This window comes from Siniperca chuatsi, linkage group LG6, assembly GCF_020085105.1.
Source record: "Siniperca chuatsi isolate FFG_IHB_CAS linkage group LG6, ASM2008510v1, whole genome shotgun sequence".
NCBI classification, from domain to species: Eukaryota; Metazoa; Chordata; class Actinopteri; order Centrarchiformes; family Sinipercidae; genus Siniperca; species Siniperca chuatsi.
In genome coordinates, this window is record NC_058047.1 from 3,378,746 (window position 1) to 3,404,137 (window position 25,392).

The following is a 25,392-nucleotide window of genomic DNA, read 5'->3' on the forward strand; positions in this document are numbered from 1 at the left end:
TCATTATATACTAATAATTTATCATTGCTAATGTATTACAGTGTGAGCAGCACTTTAATGTTATAGTGTGACATGGTGAGTCTAATTTAAACTACTTTATTTTGTACTTTAATCTATAACAAAGCCTCATATTATTATAAATTGACCATTCCTTTTGCACATAAAACCTTAATCCATAAAAAGTACAACATTTCCCATGCAGTGAGGTAGAAGTATAAAGAAATGTGTTTAGTTAGCCTCCATTCCACCACTGCTAGTTAGCACAGTAATAAAATAAATCATTCATATGATTCAATGTTGTCACTCTTCCTTATCAGATGAGGGTCTGTGATATAAAACGCATGAATTTGTGTGTCCTTGACAGTAAAATGTTGATAAAATCTTTGTGTTTGTAGGTTTCCCTGGAGCACAGATAGATTAGAGATCAGTTTAATCAGCTACTGTGTGTGCTAATGTGTGCTTTAAAGACAGGTATCAGTGTGTTATAACTTTCTTAGTCTTTGTCACTTTCACATGCGCACCAGGGTGGACTGCTGTCACATTACAGTCCAACAGAGGGCAAAGTCTCTTGCTCTCTTTCTCTTCCTCCCTCCCCCTATCAAGTCTCCACCTCGTTTTATATATCAGTCACACACACAGACTTTCACTCATCAGGCTTCATATTGCTGTGATTTTGACTTCTTAGGTAAGACCACTTCCTGTTGTCTAAAATGTTTCATTTCTCTCTTTCTGTAGAATTGATTTACAGTAAAGATTGAACTACAGTAATGTTAATCTGCTCCCATGAGGCTTCTCACTTTTTCAGAATGGCCAGTTCAATGTTTATTCATGTAGGACAAACTGGACACAATGTCTCTCTTTCCTTGATGCTGGTCCACATTTTAGTGTTGACCACCGCTTTCAGTAAACAAAGGAACATGTGATGGATGGTAAATCCCGGGGGGATAAACAGTGATCCCTGCAGATGCACTGTGTGTGTGTGTGTGTGTGTGTGTGTGTGGGGGGGGGGGATTAGCCAACTGACACATTAAGACACTGAACCCCAGGAGGCGCGTTTCCACTGGGATTCAGTCCACTTTAAGAGATCATTTAATCTTGTCTAAGTCTTAAAAGCCTACTTTTCTCAGGACAAGTGAAAAACCCTGCCAGTGGGGGTGTGATAATTACACTAATTACCAATGCAGAGGAACTTCCTACAAAAATTGCCTTAAATCAAGTGACATGAATTTGATACTAATGGCATGGAGTACTAACTGATTGAGATATCTTTGAAAAAAGTAGAATAAAATAAAATTACCTCACCCTGCTGCCGGATTTAATTCAATGTATTTACGAAAAAATAAGATTGTAGAACTCAATAAGGAGTCTCTGTGGGGATCAGGTGGACTGAAGGGAGATTAGTTTACTGCTCTAATAAAAAGCTTTCAGGAAAACAGAGGAGAAGAGGATCTGAATGGAGAAGATGGGGCGTAGGACACTGGAGGATGACAAGCAAAACAATAGCCGGTCACAGTGAGGTGCTGCTGTCAATTTCAGTTCTGGTATTTTGCACAAACACTTTCAATTTCAAATAATCTGTCAGTTGAATTACCGACCAACTGATGGCTCTATTCCTGCTGCATTTAAGAAGGCAAAGGATGTTTTTCACTGCCAACTTGAAAAGAAAGAAACAAAGATGGCTAATCCATTTTGGAATGCCTTCCTTTAAAATGGGAAATAGAGACTATAATTAGATGTGGCTAGTTTAAGCTCAAGGACTTTGCTAAGCAGCTCTCCCTATAGCAACGTGCGAGTATATGCATGTGTGTGTATGTGTGGTTAAGTCAAACACTTCCGTTTGTTTTGGTTCCTCAGGCGGAGCACTGACAAATTTAGATTGCAGCAGCCTAAAAATGTTGAAACACACTAGAAATACATAATTGGAGAGCAGTCACTCATTAAGATTGTTTGCCCAACCCTGTCAACTGTTCCATTAAGGAAACACCAGACACACTACAGCACAGGAGGAGTGCATGTTTGTTGCAAAGTACATTTTTCACACATGTACCCAAACAGGCCTGGGCCCCAGATGTGTAGCATTTGAACCACCATATACTGTAGGTGGTAGTTACTTGTAGTTCTTGGCACAAGTTTGTACCGATTCAGCCTCAACTAAAAGTACTGTACAGTTAGTAAAGTCAGCAGCATGTTGATTGAGGTGCCTGTGTGGCACAGGGGAACTGCAGATTCCCGGGTTCAGTCCACACTCAGGTGGGAAGCTAGTGAGGGATCAGGTCTTTGTCGTAGCACTAGTGAGTCCAATTGATTTTCTCCCAAAACTGGAAGAAAAAGGAGAAAACGAAAAAAAAAAAGAAGTAGCACGATGATTTTGAATGATTAAACCATTGTACATTTTGGTAACTTAGGGTACAGCACATACTGTATTTGTAACTTTAAAAGGATAAAATAGACTTGCAAAACAAGGTACCATGATGTACTTGTACAAGGTACTGCCCCACTGACAAGCATTTGTACTCCAAAAAGTACAATTCTGCTGTGCGTCTTATTCTGAGAATATTCATTCATGATCGGTTAATTGAAAGAAAAACAATGCAATTTAAATTCAGTTCAATTAACTTAAATTTTCCATTAAAAACTTAATTTGTGGATACAGTAAAAAAAGATACACTCCTATACACTGTGAAAACACACACGCACACACACATCCAAACAAGTTTAAAACACATCCCAAATGAATATAGGACTCCCAATATCCACTGAAAGATCACTGTCTTTATTACTAATACTATTTTAATCAAATGATAGTTACCATAAATATTAATTTTTAGTAATGTTTATATTTAACAAAGAGATGACTTGACTACACTATACTGCAACAAAATAGAAAAGAATAGAACATTTTGATTGGTTTGAATGAAACTTTGAACCTTTAAGCTCAGTTTTGTTTGATTTTTGACACTGATTCATAATCTCTTTTTTGGAACTGGGATCAGTGACTTGGTCTGGTCAGACCTCATGATCCTGTTGTGATAATGTCAAGTTAAGTTTTATTGTCTTGCCAACAAATTTCTTCAAGTTCTTCAAAGTTCTTTGACTCAGTTCTTGTAGATATCCCATAACCTGGATGTCTGAGAATCCTATTAAATAGTGACTGGAGTGCGACAGAAGTGGAATTAACAGGATTAAACCTGAAGTACGGTGTGTTTTCATTCATGCTGCAGTGGTTCCCCGTAGGTTATTCCTGTGCGTTGGTCTGATGAAAATGGTTTTATCACTGTTTACTCTGCTGTGGTGACATGGTCAGGGTGAAGGCGAGGTTAACCGCTGCTCTTTGTGCACTCCTGTGCGCCGCTGTCTGGGGATCTCACTGCCATAGACATGCACTAACATGCATGTAACTGCCCTGGTTCATATGCTAACACAGAGCCCAGATCCCACACGAGTATCCACTCGTGGTTTATAGAAGAATGTTTAGGACTTGGAATTATTAGGTCAACAAACAGTACCCTAAAGGTACTCTAAATGTAGTTCCAAAATCCCATCACATTTATATATGGGGTTTTCAAGAACGGATAGACTGCAGAATACTGAGAACTCAGTTTGCTCTAATTTTGTTTTAATATATAAAAAACTAAATTATTGGGGTTATAAAATATTTGGGGACAGACAACAATGCAGCTACATGTTTTACTGACAGAACAATACAATTTACAAAGTTTTACTTGCATTTCAATTTAAAACAATGCAAAAATTCAAGAACTGCTTCTCTTCTAACGTCAGCTAAATCTGCCTACCAGCACCTCTAAAGCTCACAATGAACACCTTACATTGGTTTTGTTCAATCCCCACAGAAACCATAGTGTAAAAATGAACAGTTGGGGTTTTACGGGGTTTATGGTAAGGACTATTTTGTGCCAAGAAACCACCCTGTAAAACTTGAAGCTAACCGGTTGCTGGCTGTAGATTCATATTTAGCGTACAGACACGAGAGCGAAATCAATCTTCTCATCTAACTTTCTGCCAAAAGAGAAAAAGGGTATTTCCCAAAATGTCAAAATATTCCTTTAAGATTTTGGCCTTAATTGCTGTCACCTCTAACGCAGTCACAGTAACTTTGAGTAACTAATAATAGCATTAATTCTAGCCGCTAACATGGTAACTAACGGTAAAAATCAGCTTTTCACCAACTTCAAACAAGATTAAAAAATGACTCTAAACTTATTTGTATCAGTGTCATTAACAATACCTTTCAGAAAATTAGCAATATAAGGTAGGATTTGATTGGTTTACTTGGCTTCTTAGTGGGAACTTTATAGTACCGACTTAGAGAATGACTTTGGAGATAGAACCTTTGCTTTTGTCAAATTATATGACCATTAAAGGCAGATAGAACCTTACAATCCTAAAGTCATGATTTTCTGTCCTTGTCAGAGTCTGTGTTTCAGTTTATTGCTGATGAGTAGTGAGGTTACGATCTGGTGTTTGGGCAGCATAATTTTATCTGTGACTCATCATCACCTCTCCTCCAGTCACAAGCTCAGTGAGGCGTTCCAGTGACTAAGCTTTTGGTACAGTTCCTCATTTCTTTGGCCTTGACCCCACTTTGTTTTAGCATCACATCCTGTGAAAGGATTTGAGGATTAATAAGGCTGACCGGATTTAAACTCACATATCTGTGTGGGCCAAAAAGATTTACTTCACTTGGAGTTCCAGCTGATACGGCACAAGTTCAGATAAATGCTCTGCAAACATCTGCTGACCTGCAGTGAAAATTCTCACTTCCCTAAATTTTCCATGCCTTTCATTCTGACACCCTGCATTTCACTTCCTGTAGGGCGCCCATGTGATCAAAATCAGTCATGGAGGAACCGCAGAGAATTGATCTGACCTACATCACTGAACGCATCATCACCATATTCTGCCCTTCTGAATGTCCAGATGAGATTTACCTGAAAAACCTGCAGGAGATTATTCTCATGCTGCAGTCCAAACATGGACACAACTACATGGTGAGACAGGTGGAACAGACAGTGGTGGAAGAAGTACTCAGATCTTAAGTAAAAGTAGCAATGCCGCAATGTAAAAACAAGTAAACAAGTAAAAGTCATGCATTCAAAATCTTACTTGAGTGAAAGTACAAACGTATTAGCATTGAAATATACTTAAAGTACCAACATAAAAGTACTTATTATGCAGAATGGCCCATTTCAGAATAATGAAATTATTAATGCGTTAATGTACGTATCACTTTAATATTGCAGCTGGTAAAGGTGGGACTCATGTTGACTACTTTATATATAGCTGGGTAATTTTATCTATAATAATACATCAGAATGTATTTGTTGATTATATTTTCTGTTAATAATCTGAATCAGCAAAGTAACTAAAGTTTTACAAAAAATGTAGTGGAGTAAAAAGTACTATATTTCCATTAGTTCATTAAGAATAATGAATAAAATTGAAAATGTTACTCTTCTATTGCTGATACTTTTTCTATATCCCTTAAACCATGGCAAAATGCTTTCCTTACACCACTCTTTCCCTTTTCATGAAAACAATTTGTCCTTCCTTTTTCAGCTCATCAACCTCTCACAGAAGAATGACACTCTCACCCGCATGAACCACAAGGTAATAACAACACTTCATTGTACCAATTTGAGAGGTTAAATATTGCAGTGTAATGTATGTTACAGTGTGTGTGGTTTGTCTATGAGGCTTTGGACACAGGTTGGGTGGATCTCCTGGCTCCCAGCCTGGATCACATCTTCAGTGTGTGCACAACGATGGAGAACTGGCTGCAAACACATCCGAAGCATGTCCTGGTGTTACACTGCAGGGTAAATGTCACTGATTCCTCTGCACACACTGACACTGACATGTTCTTTAAACATTTATTTATCCGGATTCTGTGGTTTTCCTCCACAGGGAGGTAAAGGCCGGCTCGGAGTTCTGCTGGCTTCTTACATCCACTTCAGCAACATGTCATCCAGGTAACACTGATGCCATGATGATGTGAATTTACTCAAATGGTGTAGGGGTAAAGGATGGTAAAGAAACATTTAGAGGTCAACTTAACTTCAACTTTATTGTGATTTGCAAACTAAAGGAAATGTGGTGACTATGATGATAATAAACAACAATCCATAGTCAAACGAGACAAAGAGTCTACAGCCATGCTAATGGCTCAGTGAGGCTGTACTTAGGAACAGCAGTACTTTCAGCTAAATGCTAGTGTCAACATGCTAACTTGTTCACAATGACAATGCTAACATGCTGATGTTTAGCATGTATACTGTTTACCATGTTCACCATCATAGTTTAGTGTATTAGCATGCTAACATTTGCTAATTAGATCTAAACAATGGCATTAGTTTTGCAGATATTTGGTCATAAACCTATTGGACAAACTAAGATCTGATAATAATACTTGATGAAAAGTCAGTCATCCTGCAGGAACCATAAATGTCTGAAACAAATTTAATAGCAATTCATCCGGTAGATAGTTACAACATTCAACATTGTCACCCCATAGAGCCATGCTGCTAGCGGCAAAGGGAACTGTGACTGTAAAGTAATGACATGGTATTGACATTTACTGTTGGACGTGTTTGCAGATCAAAGAGCACTGACAGAACAATAGACAGAGTGAATAGAGGCTAATCTACTTTATATCTCCACCAGGCAAAGGGCAGGACAACTGAAGAATATTTGAACTAGACTTTTATTTGATTTTTGGGCAGGGATCCTGTTGCTGTTGGCACCAGTGAATTATTTACTCTTAATGTACCTGTATGCCAGAGTCTGGGCCTAGAAGAAACAAAACATTGATCATTTCAGACGAAGGAATTTTTATAGCAAACATCCCATTTTGCGGTTTCTGTGGCTACATATCCTTGATTTCATGGTTTAAATGTGAGCTGTTAAAAGCACATCCTCATTTACCCATGTCTAATAATGGGATCAACAGTAAGGTCAGTTCCAGGCAAATCAATGTCCACTGAAAATGCAGGAAAGAAGAACTTCAGATTGATTTCTACACTGTTGGTGTGCATGCTATTCACGGCTGAACAGCTGACTCACTGTTGAGAAATATCTGATTGTGACCATTGTCCCTCTGAGAATGATGTGTGTGCTTGTGAGAGTGAGGTAAGGTAAAGGTTTGTCAATAAGTAGCTGTTCAGGAGCTTTCAGTCACGTCACTTTCCATCTTCATCACCAGATGTAGTTTCCCAAGTTGTCATGCAATTGCAGATGTTCAAATTTCCATGTTTCTTCTGAGCACTTTAAGGAGTTCTCTTCCATGTTGGCTTAAAAGCTGAGGTACACGGTACAGCAAACATCGGTTGAGAAAAACAATCTCACCACAAGGTCTGCTGTTCTAGAGCTATCGATCATATCACATGATCTTCAGTGTATTAAAGCTCTGTGGGTTTTAACAAAGTTTGGCTGTGCAGTATGAGTTTTTGCTGACTGGTCCACCGGTGGGTCAGTGACGTTTAGAAGGTGGATCGTACTGGGGTGGAGGCAGAAATCTCAGAGATGGCTAGATACTACTTCAGGTAGATCGGAAAATGCTGTATTTTGTAATTTGCATTAACTGCAGAGTAGTGTTACATGCATCAGCTTCTGAATATATGCCTCTCTCTCAGTGCAGACCTTTCTCTCGACCACTTTGCCATGAGGAGGTTCTACAATGACAAACTGTCTGCTCTGATGAGCCCCTCGCAGAAACGGTAGGAACAGGCTGGATTGAGCAGGATCACTGCAGCTCAAAGGTCAACTCTGGTTCAGTTCTTAGCTTCTGATCTTTGATGTAGACCGAGGGATCTGCTCTGGCTGTTGACCTCAGACTGCAAGGTCACTAATCACCTGATTTATCCTCTTGTGAAATAATTACCATAATCAAGCTACAATAAGGTTATGAAACTCAATGAAAATCACAACCACACTTTTATCTAGTTGTTATTTGAGATACTTGTATGCGGCAGACAGCATGAATACATTTCTCTGTGCTCTCCAGGTATGTGTGGATGCTGGGGAGCATGTTAAAGGGAGGACTGAGGATGTGTCCCTCTCCCTCTTTCCTCCTCTGTGTTGTTCTTCACAATCTTCCCAAAATAAGACCAGATGGAGGTAAGGAGCAGATGTCTGATCTGAATTAGAGGAAGCTAAGTAGATAAATACCAGTAGCTGGCCATTGTAGAATCCCTCTACGGGGCGACTACTGTATTCTTCTTTTCATCTTAGTAAGGAAGAAGAAAGAAAGAAGATGCTTATAATTTAAAAGTGTGTTCTAAAGTCCAAAAAGATCAAATATATTTCACAAGGTATTCCTAACTACTTTTGGAGTCAGTTGAAATGTGGCCAAGTCATGTATAAATATTGTTCTAGGTGTTTACCAGATCAATACTGATACTGAGATCTGAAGGGTGTTGCCTTCAAGTCTCAAGTCAAGTAAATTCTTTTGAGAGAAACGTCTCAAGTCCTCATTTTCATGACTTAAAGGCCCCTATACACTGTTACAACAGTGATCTTGCAGGGTCTTTGCATGACACACTGTGTGAGATGAGTTTAATATAATGTTGGTCACAATCTGTGTCAGACTACACAATATCAATTTTGAGACTGTGAGATAAATGGTGAATCATAGCGCTACAGTAGGATGTAAACAGGAAAAAAAACACAACAAGAGACATGTTATCAACTGGCATCATCCATCTATGATCTAATGTTTTGAAATGCACCAAAAAAAAAAAAAACAGCCTTTGGCCATAGCACTGGCTCTATTTTCCATTTTCTTAATTCCAGTATCAAAGCAGGCTGTCTTTGGTCATCGGACCTTTAAATCGGCTATTGGTGGATAACTCTCACAGTGTGATCGAGGACAAACATTTTGGATTGATCAAAGATTTAAACACTTCGCACACAAATGGCACAGTTTATGAGCCTTAAATGAACAGCTCTGCTATACTGACATGCTTCTTGAACAATTCCGAACATTTCTTTCTCGAATGAATGCTATTTTTTGTAACGAAACTCTTCCTCTTCCTAGCATGTTGTCTCTTCCTGAGAGTCTACCAGAGTCTACAAGCTGTTTGTACATCAGCAGTTTAGTAAGAAATCGCATAATAAACTCTAAACATGGCGGGATGTTTCAAATAGAATACAGCCGTTAATGTGTGTTTATGCCCATCGCAGCCACGTTAATGCAGCCCAGACACACCAGCTCTACTTCGTGCTCCAGCCAGCTCAGCTGCTCAAGGGGGACATCATGGTGAGTGGTAATGTACATTATTATGAGCTATCATTTAGGTAGGTACGGATTACTACAGCAGTGTATGTCACAAAATGTGAATTATTTATTACTGGCACCCTATAGGGGGAAGCCATTAGAAGCTAACCTTGCAGCAACCCTATTTTACTTGCCTTTTTGTGAATGTATAGATTGTTTTACTAATTTATTTATTTGGAAAACTGAATACATTTCTTTGAAATACAGTTATCGTCTTGAAGTTCACTCAAGTTCAGCCTCCGCCCCCAAAGCCCCCTGTTTCTTCCCCTTTGTTCTTTTCTGTTTTCTGTGTATTTATTATTTTTTTTGGTAACATATAATTTTACAGATCTGTAATTTCCAAATAATTTCCCAATATTTTTCCAAGAGGTTTCCTGGAAAAACCCCCCAATATAATTTGGTACTAATTCCTTGAAAGAAAATACTCAAATTATAGGGACAGTTCACCCCAAAATCAAAAATATATATTTTTCCTCTCACCTGTAGTGCTATTTATCCATCTAGATTGTTTTGGTGTGAGCTGTAGTTTTGGCGATATCGGCCGTAGAGATGTCTGCATTTTTTTTAATATAATGGAACTATATGACACTCTTGTGGTGTTCACTTGGAACACCACAAGAGTGTCATGATTTCTCTTTTGAGAAATCATGACCCAGTTACGCAAGATAATCCACAGACCTTATTGTGAGCAGTTTCATGTAGGAACTATCGGTAGAAAGAAAATAGTTCCTACGTGAATCTGAAACAAGTTATGTTGTTACATAAACATAGGGCAAACTCCATATATGTTGAATTAAAAGCTTATAGACAAATTTCACTTTTTTTTTATGTTCAGCTGACCAGATGTGCACTGATTAAAAGACTCTCTAGGTTACAATAGAAATGAACTGGAATTCAATAATCAGAAGTGTACCAATTGAACACAATTTTTTTCCCTGACTGGTTATTTTACTTAGCTCTTGTTTTGGTTTAGTATAGTGACTATGCAACAGAAAGGCATTCATTTCAGTGACTTTCATGGATTATTTTCTCTCTGATTTTAGGTGGTTTGTTATGACAAAAACAGCCGGTCAGCCAGCCGTCAGGTTGTCTTCCGTCTCCAGTTTCATACGGGCCTCATAAACGGACACAGCCTCACTTTCTCCAAGGTGGACCTCGACTGTGCCAGTGAAGGTATTTATAACCTGCCGCCATCACCGCCAACTCAGCCACTATCATGCTCTGCTCTGCTGCAATATCAATCTCAATCTGTAACTGATAAATCCTTCAGCCCCCCCCCCCCCCTCTAATAACCTATTCCTGTACTAACCTTGGACCTCTTATCAACTGCACTGTGCAGGTGTGAAGTACACATGGACATATGTCCAGTGTACCAAGTTAACTGTCCAGCTGTCTGATTTGTTTTTGTTAATATTCCAGATCCTCGGTTCCCAGACGATGGAAAAGTGGAGCTGTTGCTCTCTGACAGCCCTGAAAAGATTACAGGTACACTTTCTTTCACAAAGGATTTTTTTGTTTCACAATCATTTTTTCTTTTCATTGATTTAAAAATGAAGCTTATAGTTACATAAACATAGAGCAAACATTACTACAGTGAACTGGATAACAAAACAGAGAATAAATATGCAGGTGAAAATGTGTTTCAGAGGTTTTTCAGAAGCTTTGATCCAGAATCCAACGTACATTGGTTCAAGGTTTCATACTTATGTTATTCAAGGGAAAGAAGATTAAATGGTCTGTGAATCTATACTTAGGCACAGCATTGTTTTGAGCTAAATGCTAATGTAAGCATGCTAACATGTTTCCACTAACCATGCTAACAGGCTGATCTTTAGCAGGTATAATGTTTACTATCTATACCATCTTAGTTTAGCGTGTTAGCATGCTGATATTTGCTAATCAGCACAGTACACAATGCACAGCTGAGGCTGATGGGAATGTTATTAACATTTAGTCATAAACCAAAGTATTGGATTTTGACCTCATGGAAAAGTCAGGGGATCACTAAAGTCACTTTGATTCATCCTCTGGGACAATGAATGTCTGTACAAAATTTCATGGCAATCCATCCAATAGTTGTTGAGATATTTCAGTCTGGATCAAAAAACAGTGGACCGACATCACCATCCCTTGAGCCATGCAGCTAGCATGGCTAACAACACTTTCCAAGGTTTAATATACAACATATTTGTGAATAACTTACACAGATGTATGGTTGGCAATTGTCAATATTAAAACTACCATGTGTAGAGTTTGAATATTTTTTTGGTACCATCTGGTGGGACAATCAACCCCTCCCACCTCACATGGATCTAACCCAGGGATACTGAGACGACGAAACACAAGGATTGCACCCAGTTTCATCAGGATTATTTCATATTCTACTAACAAAAACAAATATCATCAGAAATGTATGAAAGGTGCTATAATTACATTTCTACATATAGGGACTTTACATTTTTGCGATAACTTATCTTTGTTGGAAATTAGTTCCACTGAACAATTCACAGTGAAGTCTGTAGATTATCCAGAGACATTGATGGCTCAGTATTTCAGCATATAGAATCAAAACTATTTGCATTTTCAGACACCATTAGGGATAAGTAAAACAATGTCTTTTTATAATTTAAGTGAACTGAACCTTTAAAGCCTGCAGTACCAAAATGTACATTTACCTTAAATAAATCCTCTCTAATTCTGTGGTTTCCAACTTTTTTGCCTTGTGGCCTCTTAAAACAAAGAAATGTCTACTTGCGGCTCCTCGTCACCAGTTCAACAGAAGAATTATATGTTTCCATGTTTTTTTAAATAACTTTAAGAGTCCTGAAGAAGTAAAATTATCCTGTAATGTCAAAGAAAAAAGAATAGATGAAATTCAAGAAAACATTAAAATGTTTGCTTTTCTCTTCTGTTAATCACCTTGCAGCCCCTAAAATGTATCTCGTGACACCATGTGGGGGTTCTGACCCCCACTTTGAGAACCACTCTAGCTGATACATACAAACACCTGGAGTCCCAGAACTACACGTACTCACACATGCACAACCAATACTCATGCACACAGACACATTATTTGGGCTACAAATGCTGCTGATGAACAATGACTGCACTGAGCTTCATTGTGTCTCCTAATTCAAGCAGAAGAGACAGAAATGACTCAGTTTGAAGCATTACACCTGCACACACACGCGCGCGTTTGTTTCACCATCCCCGTGGGGGACAGTCATTGACATAATGCTTTCCCTAGCCCCTAACCCTAACCTAACCTAATTGTAACCTGTACCCTAAAACCAAGTTTTAACCCACAAATAGCAGTCTCTACCCGTGGGGACACAAGTCCTCAGGGGTTAGTGTGCATTCAGGTTAAAGTCTCCACTGGGATATAAGAACATGAAACACACACACACACACACACACTACTCATAAATGAAAAACATATTCATCAAGTTCAACAAACAGTCACCCAGGTGGGGGCAGTGTTGGACATCAGGAGGAGGGCGTAACAGCCAAACTGGCCCTCAGCATGCACAATCACACTCCTCGCCTCTCAACAGGAAGTAATATGAGGGGTTATCACACACACACATCTGACAGGAATTCAGATTGCAGATACTGTACACACACAAGGGGGGGAAAACCAGGGCACACAGACACACACATTCAGACACACGCAGACACTGTCAACTACAAATGGAAGCAACACCAAAATGAAAACTCTCATTAGTTCTTAAATCAAATTTTAAATGAGATCTGGAATCAGCTGGTGTTATTGTGCTTTCATACATAGATGGCTGTGTGTGTGTGTGTGTGTGTGTGTGTCTTGGTGTTGTTTAACTGACTCCTGACCAGTGCTGCCTCTTTGTCTGCTGGTCTGTTTGTCATTTCCATGTGCAGGCAGAGAGCTGTGGCACAACGGACGCTGTGTGACGGTGGACTATGACACCTTGGACCCTCTGGTTAGACGAGATTCATATCAAGACACGTCTTCTCTTGAAACAGGTAAGGTGCATTTGAATGTTTTAAATCAGGATTTCCCTCTTTTTAAAAAAATTACTTCTTTTTCTGTTTCTCTTTCTTTCACTTTCCTTTCTTGTTGTTTTGAATTCCTGTGGTGTCTCTGACTTAATTGGTAGACAGGATTTAACAGGAAACAATGTATTTGAAGACGCGGCACATTATGGCAGATAAATAAACTTGTCTGCTCTGCGTTAACATACTGTAATGGTGACTTGTCTGTGTCCATGGCTTTCTTAGAAAAACTACAATTCCACTCCAGGGCTGCTGAGTCCTGACTTTGAAAAGACCAAACCAATGTTTCCGTCCTCACAGGCAGAAGGAGTAGGATTTGTCGGTTGCGGTTTGTAAACACAACATTCAAAGCTGGCCCCTCCTCCTCTGCTCAACAGCACCAGAAGTGCGTCATATGACAACATCGCTGTATCAGTTCTTCAACAAAAAACCCACTGCCAACAGTAATGTTAGCTATCGTCAGCTATATGCCAGCTCATTGCAGACACTAGCACTGAGTCTCAGACGACCAACTTACTACGTTGGTTTGGGACCGCCGCGTTAAACGCCGTGGCTTGTGTGTTAGACAGAAAATGATTCTAAGCTCAGACTCAGCACTACAGACCTCAAGGGTTATTTTCTCAAAAAGTTATTTGCACTGACTGATAGTAGGACTTCGTGTGTACGTACACTGCTAGCTACTATTTTTGAAACATTACATTTGCTGTAATGGGAAAGCCGATACTTTAGCAAGCTAAGTGAGCGAACTGCCAGCACCTACCTGTCCAACAGAAAACAGGCCAACTCCTCGGCGCTCTTCATCCCCATCCTCTCCTCCAGTGCTCGCCAGCGGCTTAAAGCCAACCCCGGATTCACTCTCGCTTTGCAACAAGCTTTGTCTGCTCGGTGTTTCGCCTCGCTATATTTGCGTTTCTTCTGCGCTGTTTTCGAAGCTTCCTCTCGGATGCGTGCTTACGATGACACACTGCCAGGTAGAGGGCAGTGTCTCTGCAGATACAGACACCACCATTATTTTTATATGAGTCTATATATTGTTTTTTAGGAAAATCCTACTCATTCTGGCTTTAACAACAAAATGAGGAGTGCTTTTGCCGTATAGTTTCAGATATTTTAACGTATTTTTCCTGCCTTCTCAGACTGCAATTGGTTTCCATTAATTTTTGCACAATATGAAAATAAGTTAGCAAACTCTGAAAAACTTGCTATAGACATGCAATCCATCACAATGAACGAAGCTGAAAGCTCTGGAAAAGGAGAGAAAAAAACATTATTGATAAGTTAGGAAAGTAAGTTAAGAGCATAACAATTAAAATTTTTTGACAGTACAACATATGAGAAGAAGCTGGACATTTCCAAATGTTCTTTTCTGAGAGAATCTCTGAAGGACGGACTTTTTGGAGGGAGTTTAAAGACTTGAATGAATATAGATAATGTTAATAAACTGTGATAACCAGATGACTTTATCTGCGCACTTTGTATTGACAACAAAAACCAAGAGAATTACTGAATGAGTCAATACATTGTTACATAGCTGTGATCTTAAGGAGCTTTTCAGCTTCTTTTAACTCTTATGTTTTGGTTTGACGGCACATTTATTGTCTGGTTCAGTCTCCAAACTAGAGCTAAAAGAGAGTGATATTGGACATTCATCAGGTGGACACAGACACGACTCCATATAAATGATCATGGTGCCCTGTGTCTGCTGGATGTGGAAGTAGACAGTTGTTTGCCAACATGTCAGCCATAACAACTTTATGGTCCCCCTCCACTCAAAAATATGTTGCTACAGTTGGATGTTTGAGCTTCGCTGTGCAGAATGATGTATGTGATGTATATGAGTTTGACACTGGAAGGCTCTTTTCACATTCATCTGCTGAAAGTGGAAAGTTTCTCTGTGCTCATTGAAAATCAGATTTTAAGGGCTGGAGCCTTTACGATCATGATTTGTGACATCACAAATAGTTTGGAAGCCAATCCTGGTCCAATTTGCAATGCATACAAGTGTGATGTAGAAATTTGAAGCCGCCATTGCACATACACTGAGAATGGACTTTACAGTGAAGGAGGAGACATCTTGTGTCCAGCAGGAAAACTTTAGAAATGATCAAAATTTGCATATTCATAGACTCTGGAATTTTTACTGAGCTAGAAGGTGTAGGTGCCTTTTTTTTAGGATTTTATTGTGGAAATTATACTTTTTTTTTGCAGAAAAAACATATCAGACACATATTATTGTTCCAAGCAGACTATCTGTATATGTTTTAATACATGTCTGTAGGGGATCTTTAAAAGATGATATGTAAAAGTTGTGTGTTTTTTTAGCTTGTTGTGGAGTTTTTCTGCCCCCAAGTGGCCAAAAAAATCAACAAATGTATCTCTGGCTGCTCTTCAGATGTTATATCCCTCTGTGGGCGCAGATCCAGTCTCAGACCTTCAGTTTGGACTCCAGCCTTCGCTGTGGTCAGTGCTGTGGTTAACTGTCTGGTCATCACTGTGACAGCTTACAACTATTGTGGTCACAAAGGCCTCTTTGACGTTCCTGGAAATGGGTGTAACGACAATCATCTAGACAGCAGCTAGACTAGGCCCGTGAATTCAGAGGTGGCTATTTTTCAAAGAGTTTCTATTTAGTTAGAATAACCATTCACACACAGAAAAAAACACCAACACAAAAACACACATCCAGACAGCTGAAACAATCACTTAAACCGGCGACTGAGGTTTCAGTTCCAGCTGTTTTATGCCATTGCTAAATCTGCTCCACCAGCCATGTAATTTAGATAGATGAGCATTGGGGAGAAATGCAGAAAGTGGCACACACACAGACGCTCACATGAATGCAAACACACATGGCCATTAGGTTTAACCGCTAGCACACACGCATGCACATGAGCATAATGAGGGTGCCAGCCAGATAGCAACGCAGCCAGTCGCAAGAATGTTGTTTTCAACCACAGGTGGTTCTACTTTACCCTCTCAGCCCACTCACACCCCTCCCCTCCCGTCTGCTTCCTCTATCACTCCATCTCCCTATCTTCTTTTACCATCTCCCTTTCTTCTCTTCCCTTTTATCTGGTCTTCTGTCTCCCTTTTCTAGCTGTGCGTGTTGCTTTCAGGTTCAAGTTGCAGGTTGCAATTTGTCCAATATGTAACCCATCCCCCTTCTGCACACAAGTCTCTCCAGAGCCCGCCCCCATGTTTACATTCCCCTCACCATATTTGGCCAGCTCAAGGTTCTTGTGCTTTGTGTTTTTTTACTTAAAAGTGCATTATGTGTGTTGCACAAACTCTTCCACCTGCGTGTGTGTGCGCCCATGTGCTTCCATGCAGTCTAGTGAATGATCCACCCCTCAGTTTCCTGCTACTGCTTTCCCCTTAGACATAAAAATGCATGAGCGCACACTCTCTCCACAGCGTTACCTACCTGTGTCAGCCGGGACAGGATGCAGGGGGAGGACAGGGGGGAGGGATGAGGCAAAGCAAAGCAAATTTCGTAGTGACGGTGAAGGCGTGGATTCATAGTGCAGGGCCGGAGCAGGCGAGGAGGGAGTGCAGGAGTGACATGAGAGAGGGGAGAGAGAGAGTAGGAGGGGGGGGACGCAAGGGGGCTGTTAGCACCTTAAGAGAAAGAATGTTCTTTGCTTGTCGTCCTTTGGCAGCCTGAGAGACAGAGAGGACGACAGCAGAGGAGGGAAGAGAGACTTCAACTAAGCTCGGTCTGAATCTTTTAAGCCTCCTTTTTTCTGTCTCCACATCCTTTTCATTCTGTCCTCGTCCTTGCCCCTCTTTCCCTTCAGCTAGTCATCTGTTTCTCTTTTCCTCTTTCTCTGACTCCGAAGGGAGGCTTCAGCAAGCATTTCCATCCTGTTTCTAGTCTGCAGTGGGAACAGTGAAAGTTTTCTCCTGACTGCCGGTGAAGTAAGCTGCTTTTTGATGCTAGTTTGGCATGGCAGTGTGTGGTTTTTTTTATTTATTGAAGTGATGAAGTTCTGTTCATTCTGAAGTTCTTAGAGCATTGTGAAAGTTATACAGTGTGTTTATCAGTTTGTGAATGTACTACTCTGTGTGTGCGCGAGACATTATAGACCAGCTGTGAGGTTTTACCATGCGTGTCTGGTATCTGAGTTTTATTGCCTCTACTCCTACAGCTCTGGTGTGCACTGTATGTATTGTTGCAGTCACTGTACGACCTCATCTAAATGTAACAACCCGTATCAGAACAGAACTTGCTTATTTAGTTACAGTACCTTGCTGTCTAGTATGTTTTAGGGGTGCAACTAATGAATCATTAATCGATTAATTGTTTTGTCCTCAAAATATAGGAAAAAAATCCTGTCCAAAAATATTCAGTTTACTATCATATATGACAAAAAAGCAGCACAACAAGGGAGTGTTTGGCATTTTTGCTTGAAAAAATGACTTAAACAATGAATCAATTATCAAGATAGTTGCAGATTAATCTTTTGTCCATCGACTAATTGATTAATTGATTAACTGTTTCAGCTCTAGTATGTTTCCATCTTGCTGTAAGACTTAGAAATATGATCTCTTGTTGCTACAGACAGTTGAAGTATAACAAAATGTGAGTGTGTAATCAACTCTATCTGACCTCAGGTAGACCTCTGTCACAGACACATCTTTTGCGTGACACACACATACATGAATACACACGTATGCATTTGCCACAGCCCACACAAAGGGGCTCTGTGTTTTCTACATGGACTGTGTCTGGAGTGATGGCTGTGGTCCAACAGGTGGTGTGTTTGTGTGTGCGTGTGTGTGTAGTGAATCATATATAGTAGTGGTGCAGGTATGGAGTCATATGTAGCAAGAATATCTTCAATACGACGCTTTACTTTCTGCTTTTAGTTCAAATTTTAGACTTTAACTTTGATTTACTAACTAAAATCTCTCTGATCAGTGTCCTCTGTGCAGCTACCATTATCCAGATTAGGGAAGACAGGATAAAGACGTGTGAAACTTTTGCCCTGAGTTTTACCTCTAAGGCTACATACACGCTGCCGTAAACCTCTGATTGGTGGAACTGCAGCACATGTTTTGGGGGAAATTATTAATCTATATTAGAGCTGAAACAGTTAGTCAATTAAATGAATAGTTGATGGGAAGAAAATTAATCAACAACAATTTTGATAATCGATAAAGTCTTTTTTTTAAAGCAAAAAGGCCAAAATTTCTCTGGTTCCAGCTCCTTAAATGTGAATATTAGCTGGTTTCCTTAGTTGTAAATGGTTTGCTTGATTGTAAATTGAATGTCTTTGGGTTTTGGACCATTGGTCTAACAAAACTTAAAATATTAGTTTAGTAAACTTTAAATATGTCTCCATGGGCTCTGTGATGGATATTTTTCACTGTTTTCTTACATTTTGAAGACCAAATGATTAAATGATTAATCAAGAAAATTACCGATAATGAAATTTATAAAGAAAATAATCAGTTGTTAGTTGCAGCTAATTTATATTTTGATGTACGGGTGAAAATGTTTAATTATAATATTCTTCTAAAAAGACATTGAATATCAGTAAAAGATAAGGCAGAAAAGTTGAAAAAAATTCCATCATTAAATATGAAATAGCATTCACATAGTTTAAGTTTGTTTTGTTTTTTGCGGTTGAAGAACCCCTGATGTCATCACGTCAGCATCAGAGAGCATGGAAGCTGCAAACCTAATCTCATTGTACTGTGCAAAGACAATAAAGATATTCTATTCTATTCTTCGTCCCCCTCACTTCTGACATCAAACCTATACCCTTGCTTCAATAGGTCACATTTGCATCTGTTTTCACTCTTCTGTCAACATATAAACTTATACTGACCGTAGTGATTTTGTATTCGCAGCTCCACCTCATATCCAGGACCCTGGAAATGGCAGTTTGTATGACAGAGTGAGGAACAGGAGTAGTGAGGAAGGAGCTTCGTTCCCCCTGACCACCAGCGGCCCCAGCTGCAGTGACAGAGCTCCATCTGCCAGCAGTGATTCAGGCCTGTCTGTTGCCTCACAGGGGCGGACCAGAGCCAGACAGAGGAGAGGGGCAGCACAGGACAAGTGTACCCAGGCAGGGAAGCTGGTCTCTGGGGTGGACTTTGAGATTGCTCAGCCTCTTCTGGAGGTCATGGCTGAGTTTGCTGCCAGTGGAGGGGAGGGGGAGATGACTGGAGTTGAGTCTGGATTGGGACACACTATGAATGGAGAGGCTTCGTCCAGCGAGAGGGAAACTGACATATTAGATGATGAGGATGAAGTAGATGGTGAAGGAGCTCCTGCTTTAGACATGCCGAGCTTAAGCGGTATCTGCTCCCTCGCCTCTGAGAACCTGCCTGAAACTCAAACTGAGTACTCCACACACTCCTGGGTTCGGCAGCAGCAGATGGTTGATGTTGTCGCTGATACCTACCTTGAAGTTGATGGGGAAGAGAGGTTGAACAGGGTGAGAAAAAAGAGGCCGCCACCTCTGGTTGTTCCTGACACACCACCTCGAGGAATCAGCAGCAGGCAAGCATTGCAAAGAGGGCTGGTGGACAAGGACGGCACACACTATGTTACACAAAACACAGATGTTACACACGACATACAGTCTGTCAATACTACACGCACTTCGTCTTGCCAAGAAGAGGAGTTGGAGTCGTTAAACATAGACATTGACGAGTCCATAGAGCAGCTCAACCAATTGATTTTGGATTTGGACCCCACCTTTGTTCCTGTTCCTACCCGCTGTGCCCCCCTGTCCCGCTCCGCCTCCCTCCACACCAACGGCCTCAGCCGCAAGGGAAATACCCATCTGTCAGGTAAGACCAATTAAAATAAATGAAAAAAGAAGCATCGCACCATAGAATCAAAATATTACTTTCAAATAGTCTGACACCAAAGATTAGCCAGTGTTTTTAAAGTGGAAATGAAAAACAGTTTAAAAACCCAAATTACAAGAAAGACACATTGCTGGCTCTAGGGATGGCAATGTTGGTTGGTTGGTCCAAACATCTTAACAAGTATTAGATGTACAGTATTGCCATGAAATTTTGTTCAGACATTCATGGTTTCCAGAGGATGAATCCTATGACTTTGGCGATCCCCTGACTTTTCCCCACCACGAGGGCCGCCATGAGGTTGACATTTGTGATTTTGAGTGAAATTTGTCAACAACTATTGGATGGATTGCCATGATATGCTGCACACAATCCAATACTTTGGTTTTTGACCAAATCCCTGCAAAACTAATGTCATTCCCAGCCTCAGCTGTGCTTTGTGTTTAGTGCTAATTGGCAAATGTAGGCATGCTAACATGCTAAACATGCTAAACTGAGATGGTGAACATTACATCTGCTGAACCTCAGCATCTTAACATTGATACTGTGAACATGTTAGCATGCTGACGTTAGCATTTAGCTCAAAGTCCTGCTGTGCCTAAGTACAGACTCAGAGGTGCTAGCATGGCTGTGGACTCTTCAGGACAGCGACCAGTGGAAGCAGTGCTCCGACCGTTTGGTATTTCCTGACCATGAAACTCTCTTTGTTCATCTGTGTGGCATTTTGGTACCTTGTGCAGAGCGCACAGTGCACAGGTGGGAGGAGAGGCGCAAACAGGTGGGAGGTTCTGTCAAGTGAGGCAGCGCAGTTGTTGGTATTTTGGTGGAAAAAGACTTTGCACTGAGAATAGACGTCTCAGAACCACGTCTGTTTGTGGCGCAGCATCACTCAGGTGCCACTTTGGTGATTTTACCATGTAAATACTTGGACCAAATGCACAGAAATAACAGAATAATGCTTAAAATGTAAACTATTTTAATTAAACACTCCCCAGTAGATGCATTTAAATCGGCATCAAAAACTAATGTTTAATGGGATTAAAGCAGAGATGGTAGGTCTGCATCACTATATATTAATGTGAGTGATTCTTGAAGTATCTGTTGTCCACAGCTGCTTTATACTGTATGCAACAGTAGACTTCATTAAATTCCTGCAGATGTCTGAAGGCAGCAGGACACACATATTGATAAATCTGCAGCCTCTGATTGGAGGAGTGCTGTGCTTAGCCATTATGCACAGCCGTCCGCTGTGTTTGCCTTGATTAAATTACATGCAAACGACACCAGGCTGCTCTACACACATCAGACAGGTCCGGTATAACTCGGTATTCTGCGTCTTTGTGCTGGAGACATTTCATTACTGTTGCTCTTGCACTTGTCGTTGCGCTTGCACGATTAAAATAGGGCCCTTAGTGTTGTTCAAGTGTAATTTTTCAGTGCTGAGAGCGCCACAAACAAAATTCCATTGACCAACATTGTACTGGGGTGGCAGTAGATGTTTAAAAGGCTGATATTACAGAACCTCAGCACTTAAAGCCAGCATTTTCTGCATTGCTAAATACCGTTATTACTAAAACTGTATGTATTTTGTGTAAACTGACCCTTTACCTCATTTAATTTTAACTGCACAGTACCTTTATACAACTCTACACAAAACAGGCCACTGTGAAATTAAGACTGGCTGAAATGCCACTCTAAAGAAAATACACGTGTGCCAACAAGCTGGCGGGCAGATGAAGCTTGTAGGCTGGACTTGTTATATTGTAGAGCTCACTTCAGCCTGCACATACAGAGAAGCATTTATAACCCAGACTGAAGGACTAAAGCGCTGCCTGATTGTGGAAATCGCCACCTGAGAGAGGAATACATCTGCGTTTGTTACAGAAGGTGTGTTTGTTAGTGTGCATGGTGTTTGCTGAAAGGGTGGAAGCATTTGGTTAAACAGGTAGTGGATATTCCTGCAATGTAAGCAGTGTGAAGTCAGGACTTCTGGTCTCTACACAATGATGTGTTTACCCTCCAATCTGTCTTATTTTGAATGGAAATATACAGAGCTGGAAGAAAAGGTTACATAAGTAAAGTATGTGCGAAGACAGACCAATCTGACCTCTCACCACAGTGAAACTCAGGATGAAGTAATGCCATCAAAACATAATCCACTGACATGATTACAGAGCCTACAGTTTTGCCCTACGTGTGTAGGGGCCCAGATTGCCAAAAAATATTCTAATTTGGTAAATAGATTTGTGCAAATTTGAGTGTTCCATATCTGATGATGCGATGTGGACTGGACTATAACTTCCATAGCTCAGGAAATTAACCTCCTGGCCTAGTTATCATTCAGAGTTGCATGCAACGCATGCCTGTTGCTTTTTAAAGCCCCTTCAGGCAAATTGTGATTCGTGATATTGGGCTATATAAATAAAATTGACTTGACTTTCACAGCACATCAATATCAAATCTTTCCACCTTTCTAATGGAAAATTTCCAAATGATACTAGCCTGCAATCTGTCTATCTACCCGGAGGCTTCTGGATCATGATGCTGCCATGAACTGAAAACATAAATGATTGTCAATTAAAGTTCATTTGTGATAAAGGTTAAAGACTATCAGTAGTTCAGCCTGCTAGCAGTTTACAGTTTACTATTACACATTAACATTGCCTCTTAAGATAACCGTAAAATTGCCTCTTAAGATAAGAGAAGATTAAGGTAAAATTGTCTCCAACACGTGCACATGGGAGAAGTTGGCCTTCAAGGAAAGTCTTTCTGCCAGAGAAGGTTTTAGGATGTCAGGTGACGTAGTATAAAGAGTGACAAAGTCTGTGTAGAGAGCAGGTTGGGGTGGATAGATGGGTCAAACACAGGACTTTCACACAGGATACTGCTGTTTGTGTCCCGTGTGAAATCAAAAGTCAACGTTGACTTATTATTTTAACCCAAACCATGATCTTTCCCTAAACCTAACCAAGTACTTTTGGTGCCTAAACGGTGGCAGTTTGCTTAGGTTTAGGCACCAAAACTACTTGGTTAGGCCTTCAAGGCAAACGTCTCCCACATGCCCAACATGCCCACTTATGGAATTCAGGCATCATGTAATTGTTTTATGACATTCAGATATCTGATCTCAGACTACAATACAATCTGATGTAATTCATATTTATTTTTATTATTTTGAATTGGGCCACTAAAATTGAGGTGTGTCTGTGCCTATTTCGCTCATTCAGCTACAGTGCCAGTTGTAACAACTGCTCACCGTGCGTAAAAGCCAACTCAACATCTGGTATTATGGCCAGGCAGACACTGACTTAAGTCTTCATTAGTGAGTTCTTCACCATTTTCATGGTGAAAATGCTGATTCCCTTGCTCACTCTTGACGTGTGATTAATTTTACAACTATTCTGCTGGTAGCTTGTTTCAGTTTCAGCTGGTTTTGTGGTTCTTACGTCCATGCTCTGGGAGCAGTTTTGTTGAAATTGGGAAATGTTTAGTTTGGGAAATGTTTTGCTCTGGATCCAGATTACATTGTATTTCAGTTCAGATCCGGACTGAAGACCTCATATTGAGCATATGGGATCTACTGTATATGACTTGTGAAGTGGTGGGAGAGCAAAGGGATGTTTTGGGTGGTGGAGTGGATGGATGTGTGAGAAGCTCATTTATATCCATAAATAATATATAAATTATATCTTTTTTAGTCTTTATGTAAACTTGTACGTCCTTTGTTCTTTGTGAAGCCTGTTTGCTTAAAGTGCTACCTTGGTAAATACAATACATTTCACTGACTCCTACCATGAATCCGGTGACTTTAGACTCAGCTTGACAAAATCTTGTCAAAGACTTGTAACTCGACTTTAACTTTGACACCAGTGACTCACTCGCACTTCAGATTTTTGACATAGAAGTTACCCGATATCCTCCCCAAACCCAAAGATTGAATTCTTCATTTTCCTGACAAATCATGGCGTGTGAAACGGGGGGAAAGGAAACGTCGGGCAGTGCAGGCAAATAATGACTTGTTTAGGATCAATCAAAGCTAACCTCAGAGTGGCTGAGTGGCCCGATGGCTCATATGGGAGCTCCCGACAGTCGAGAGCTGATGTGAATGGCCATGACAGCTCTTGAATCATGCTTGTCAGGGTCTCTGCCGTGTTATCGTTGACATGCGTCCACCTGCGTTTCTGTACACAGTCAGGTCGATGAGGGGCCTTGGTTCTTCTCCTGATCATGGAATCTGAGCACAGGAAATGGAGCATGTGTTTGTTTGTATGTAGGTCAGTGAGTTTGTAAGGGGTGCTGATATCTCCCAAGGGCATATTTGAAGCAGTAACACTAATATTTCACTGCTTAGTTACTGTGGCCGTGTGTGTGTCTGTAATGTGTGTTTTTCAAGGCAATGTTTTGAGGCAGGAATTTGTAAGCGATCAGGAATGCTTTTGAAGTTTGACACAACACTTTGCTCTCCAGTGTGTTTGCATCATGCCCTCCTTTTCAGAATCAGAATCAGAAATACTTTATTGACCCCCGAGGGGAAACACTTTTGTTACAGCAGCTCACTATCACGTCAGTGCACACTGGAATAGAAGTACTAAGCAAAAAAATATAATACACTATAATACATTATCTCATAATCTTGGAGTTGCAGTCTTTAAAAGAGAATAGCACCCTCACAAATACAGTGGGCATATCAGGTGATACTCGACGCTGTAAAAACCTCAGTGGAAGCCCCCTCAGCAGGCCCTCTGCTGCAGCAGAGTAACTGGATTAGTTTCAGTTGGACTAGCTTGGCCTTTCATGTGATTTTGAGATGATGGATGCTCACAATGAAAGCTGAGCTCACAATGTTCCACATTGCTGTTTATAGTTGATATGCACAATTGAGTGTGGTCCCATATATGGTGAATTTCTATCATGCCACACACGTCAGGCTTTGGTTTCTGCGTTATGGTGTGTTTTTGGTGTTTCCATAGTCTTCGAAGGCTGCAGTACAGTAAAATAAGACAATTTTCAAAATGTATTTTTTGTTCTAGTTGAGTAAATGACTCTTACAAAACTTTGACAAAAGCTTATTGTCATATGGGTGTGGCAGCTATGACAAAAGAAATCGCAGTTTGTAGCATAAGAAGAGATGACGTTTCTCAAGGCCAATACATGTATATGCCCACTTGTAACTATATCATTTCAGTGCTTTAACTTAACCTGAGCCATACTGAATTTCTGAAGCTGATACAGATATATTTGAGTGTTAA

General features: G+C 40.3%; 1 protein-coding gene across 3 annotated transcripts in view; it reads left to right on the forward strand.

The window, feature by feature from the left end:
- The first annotated feature begins 599 nt into the window (after positions 1-599).
- Positions 600-25,392, forward strand: part of si:ch211-191a24.3 (tensin-3) — a 56,792-nt gene continuing 31,999 nt past the window's right edge. The window contains exons 1-13 of one of the 3 annotated variants that reach the window (XM_044199524.1): positions 600-685; positions 4,835-5,009; positions 5,578-5,628; positions 5,715-5,837; positions 5,926-5,990; positions 7,650-7,733; positions 8,021-8,133; positions 9,053-9,113; positions 9,199-9,274; positions 10,336-10,465; positions 10,712-10,777; positions 13,187-13,291; positions 19,178-20,125. In XM_044199524.1, the coding sequence (XP_044055459.1) occupies positions 4,860-5,009; positions 5,578-5,628; positions 5,715-5,837; positions 5,926-5,990; positions 7,650-7,733; positions 8,021-8,133; positions 9,053-9,113; positions 9,199-9,274; positions 10,336-10,465; positions 10,712-10,777; positions 13,187-13,291; positions 19,178-20,125 (1,972 nt within the window). In that variant the 5' untranslated portion in view covers positions 600-685; positions 4,835-4,859. Of the gene's footprint in view, positions 686-4,834; positions 5,010-5,577; positions 5,629-5,714; positions 5,838-5,925; positions 5,991-6,349; positions 7,560-7,649; positions 7,734-8,020; positions 8,134-9,052; positions 9,114-9,198; positions 9,275-10,335; positions 10,466-10,711; positions 10,778-13,186; positions 13,292-19,177; positions 20,126-25,392 lie in introns of those variants that run through there. The other 2 variants (XM_044199525.1, XM_044199526.1) reach the window with 2 other exon arrangements.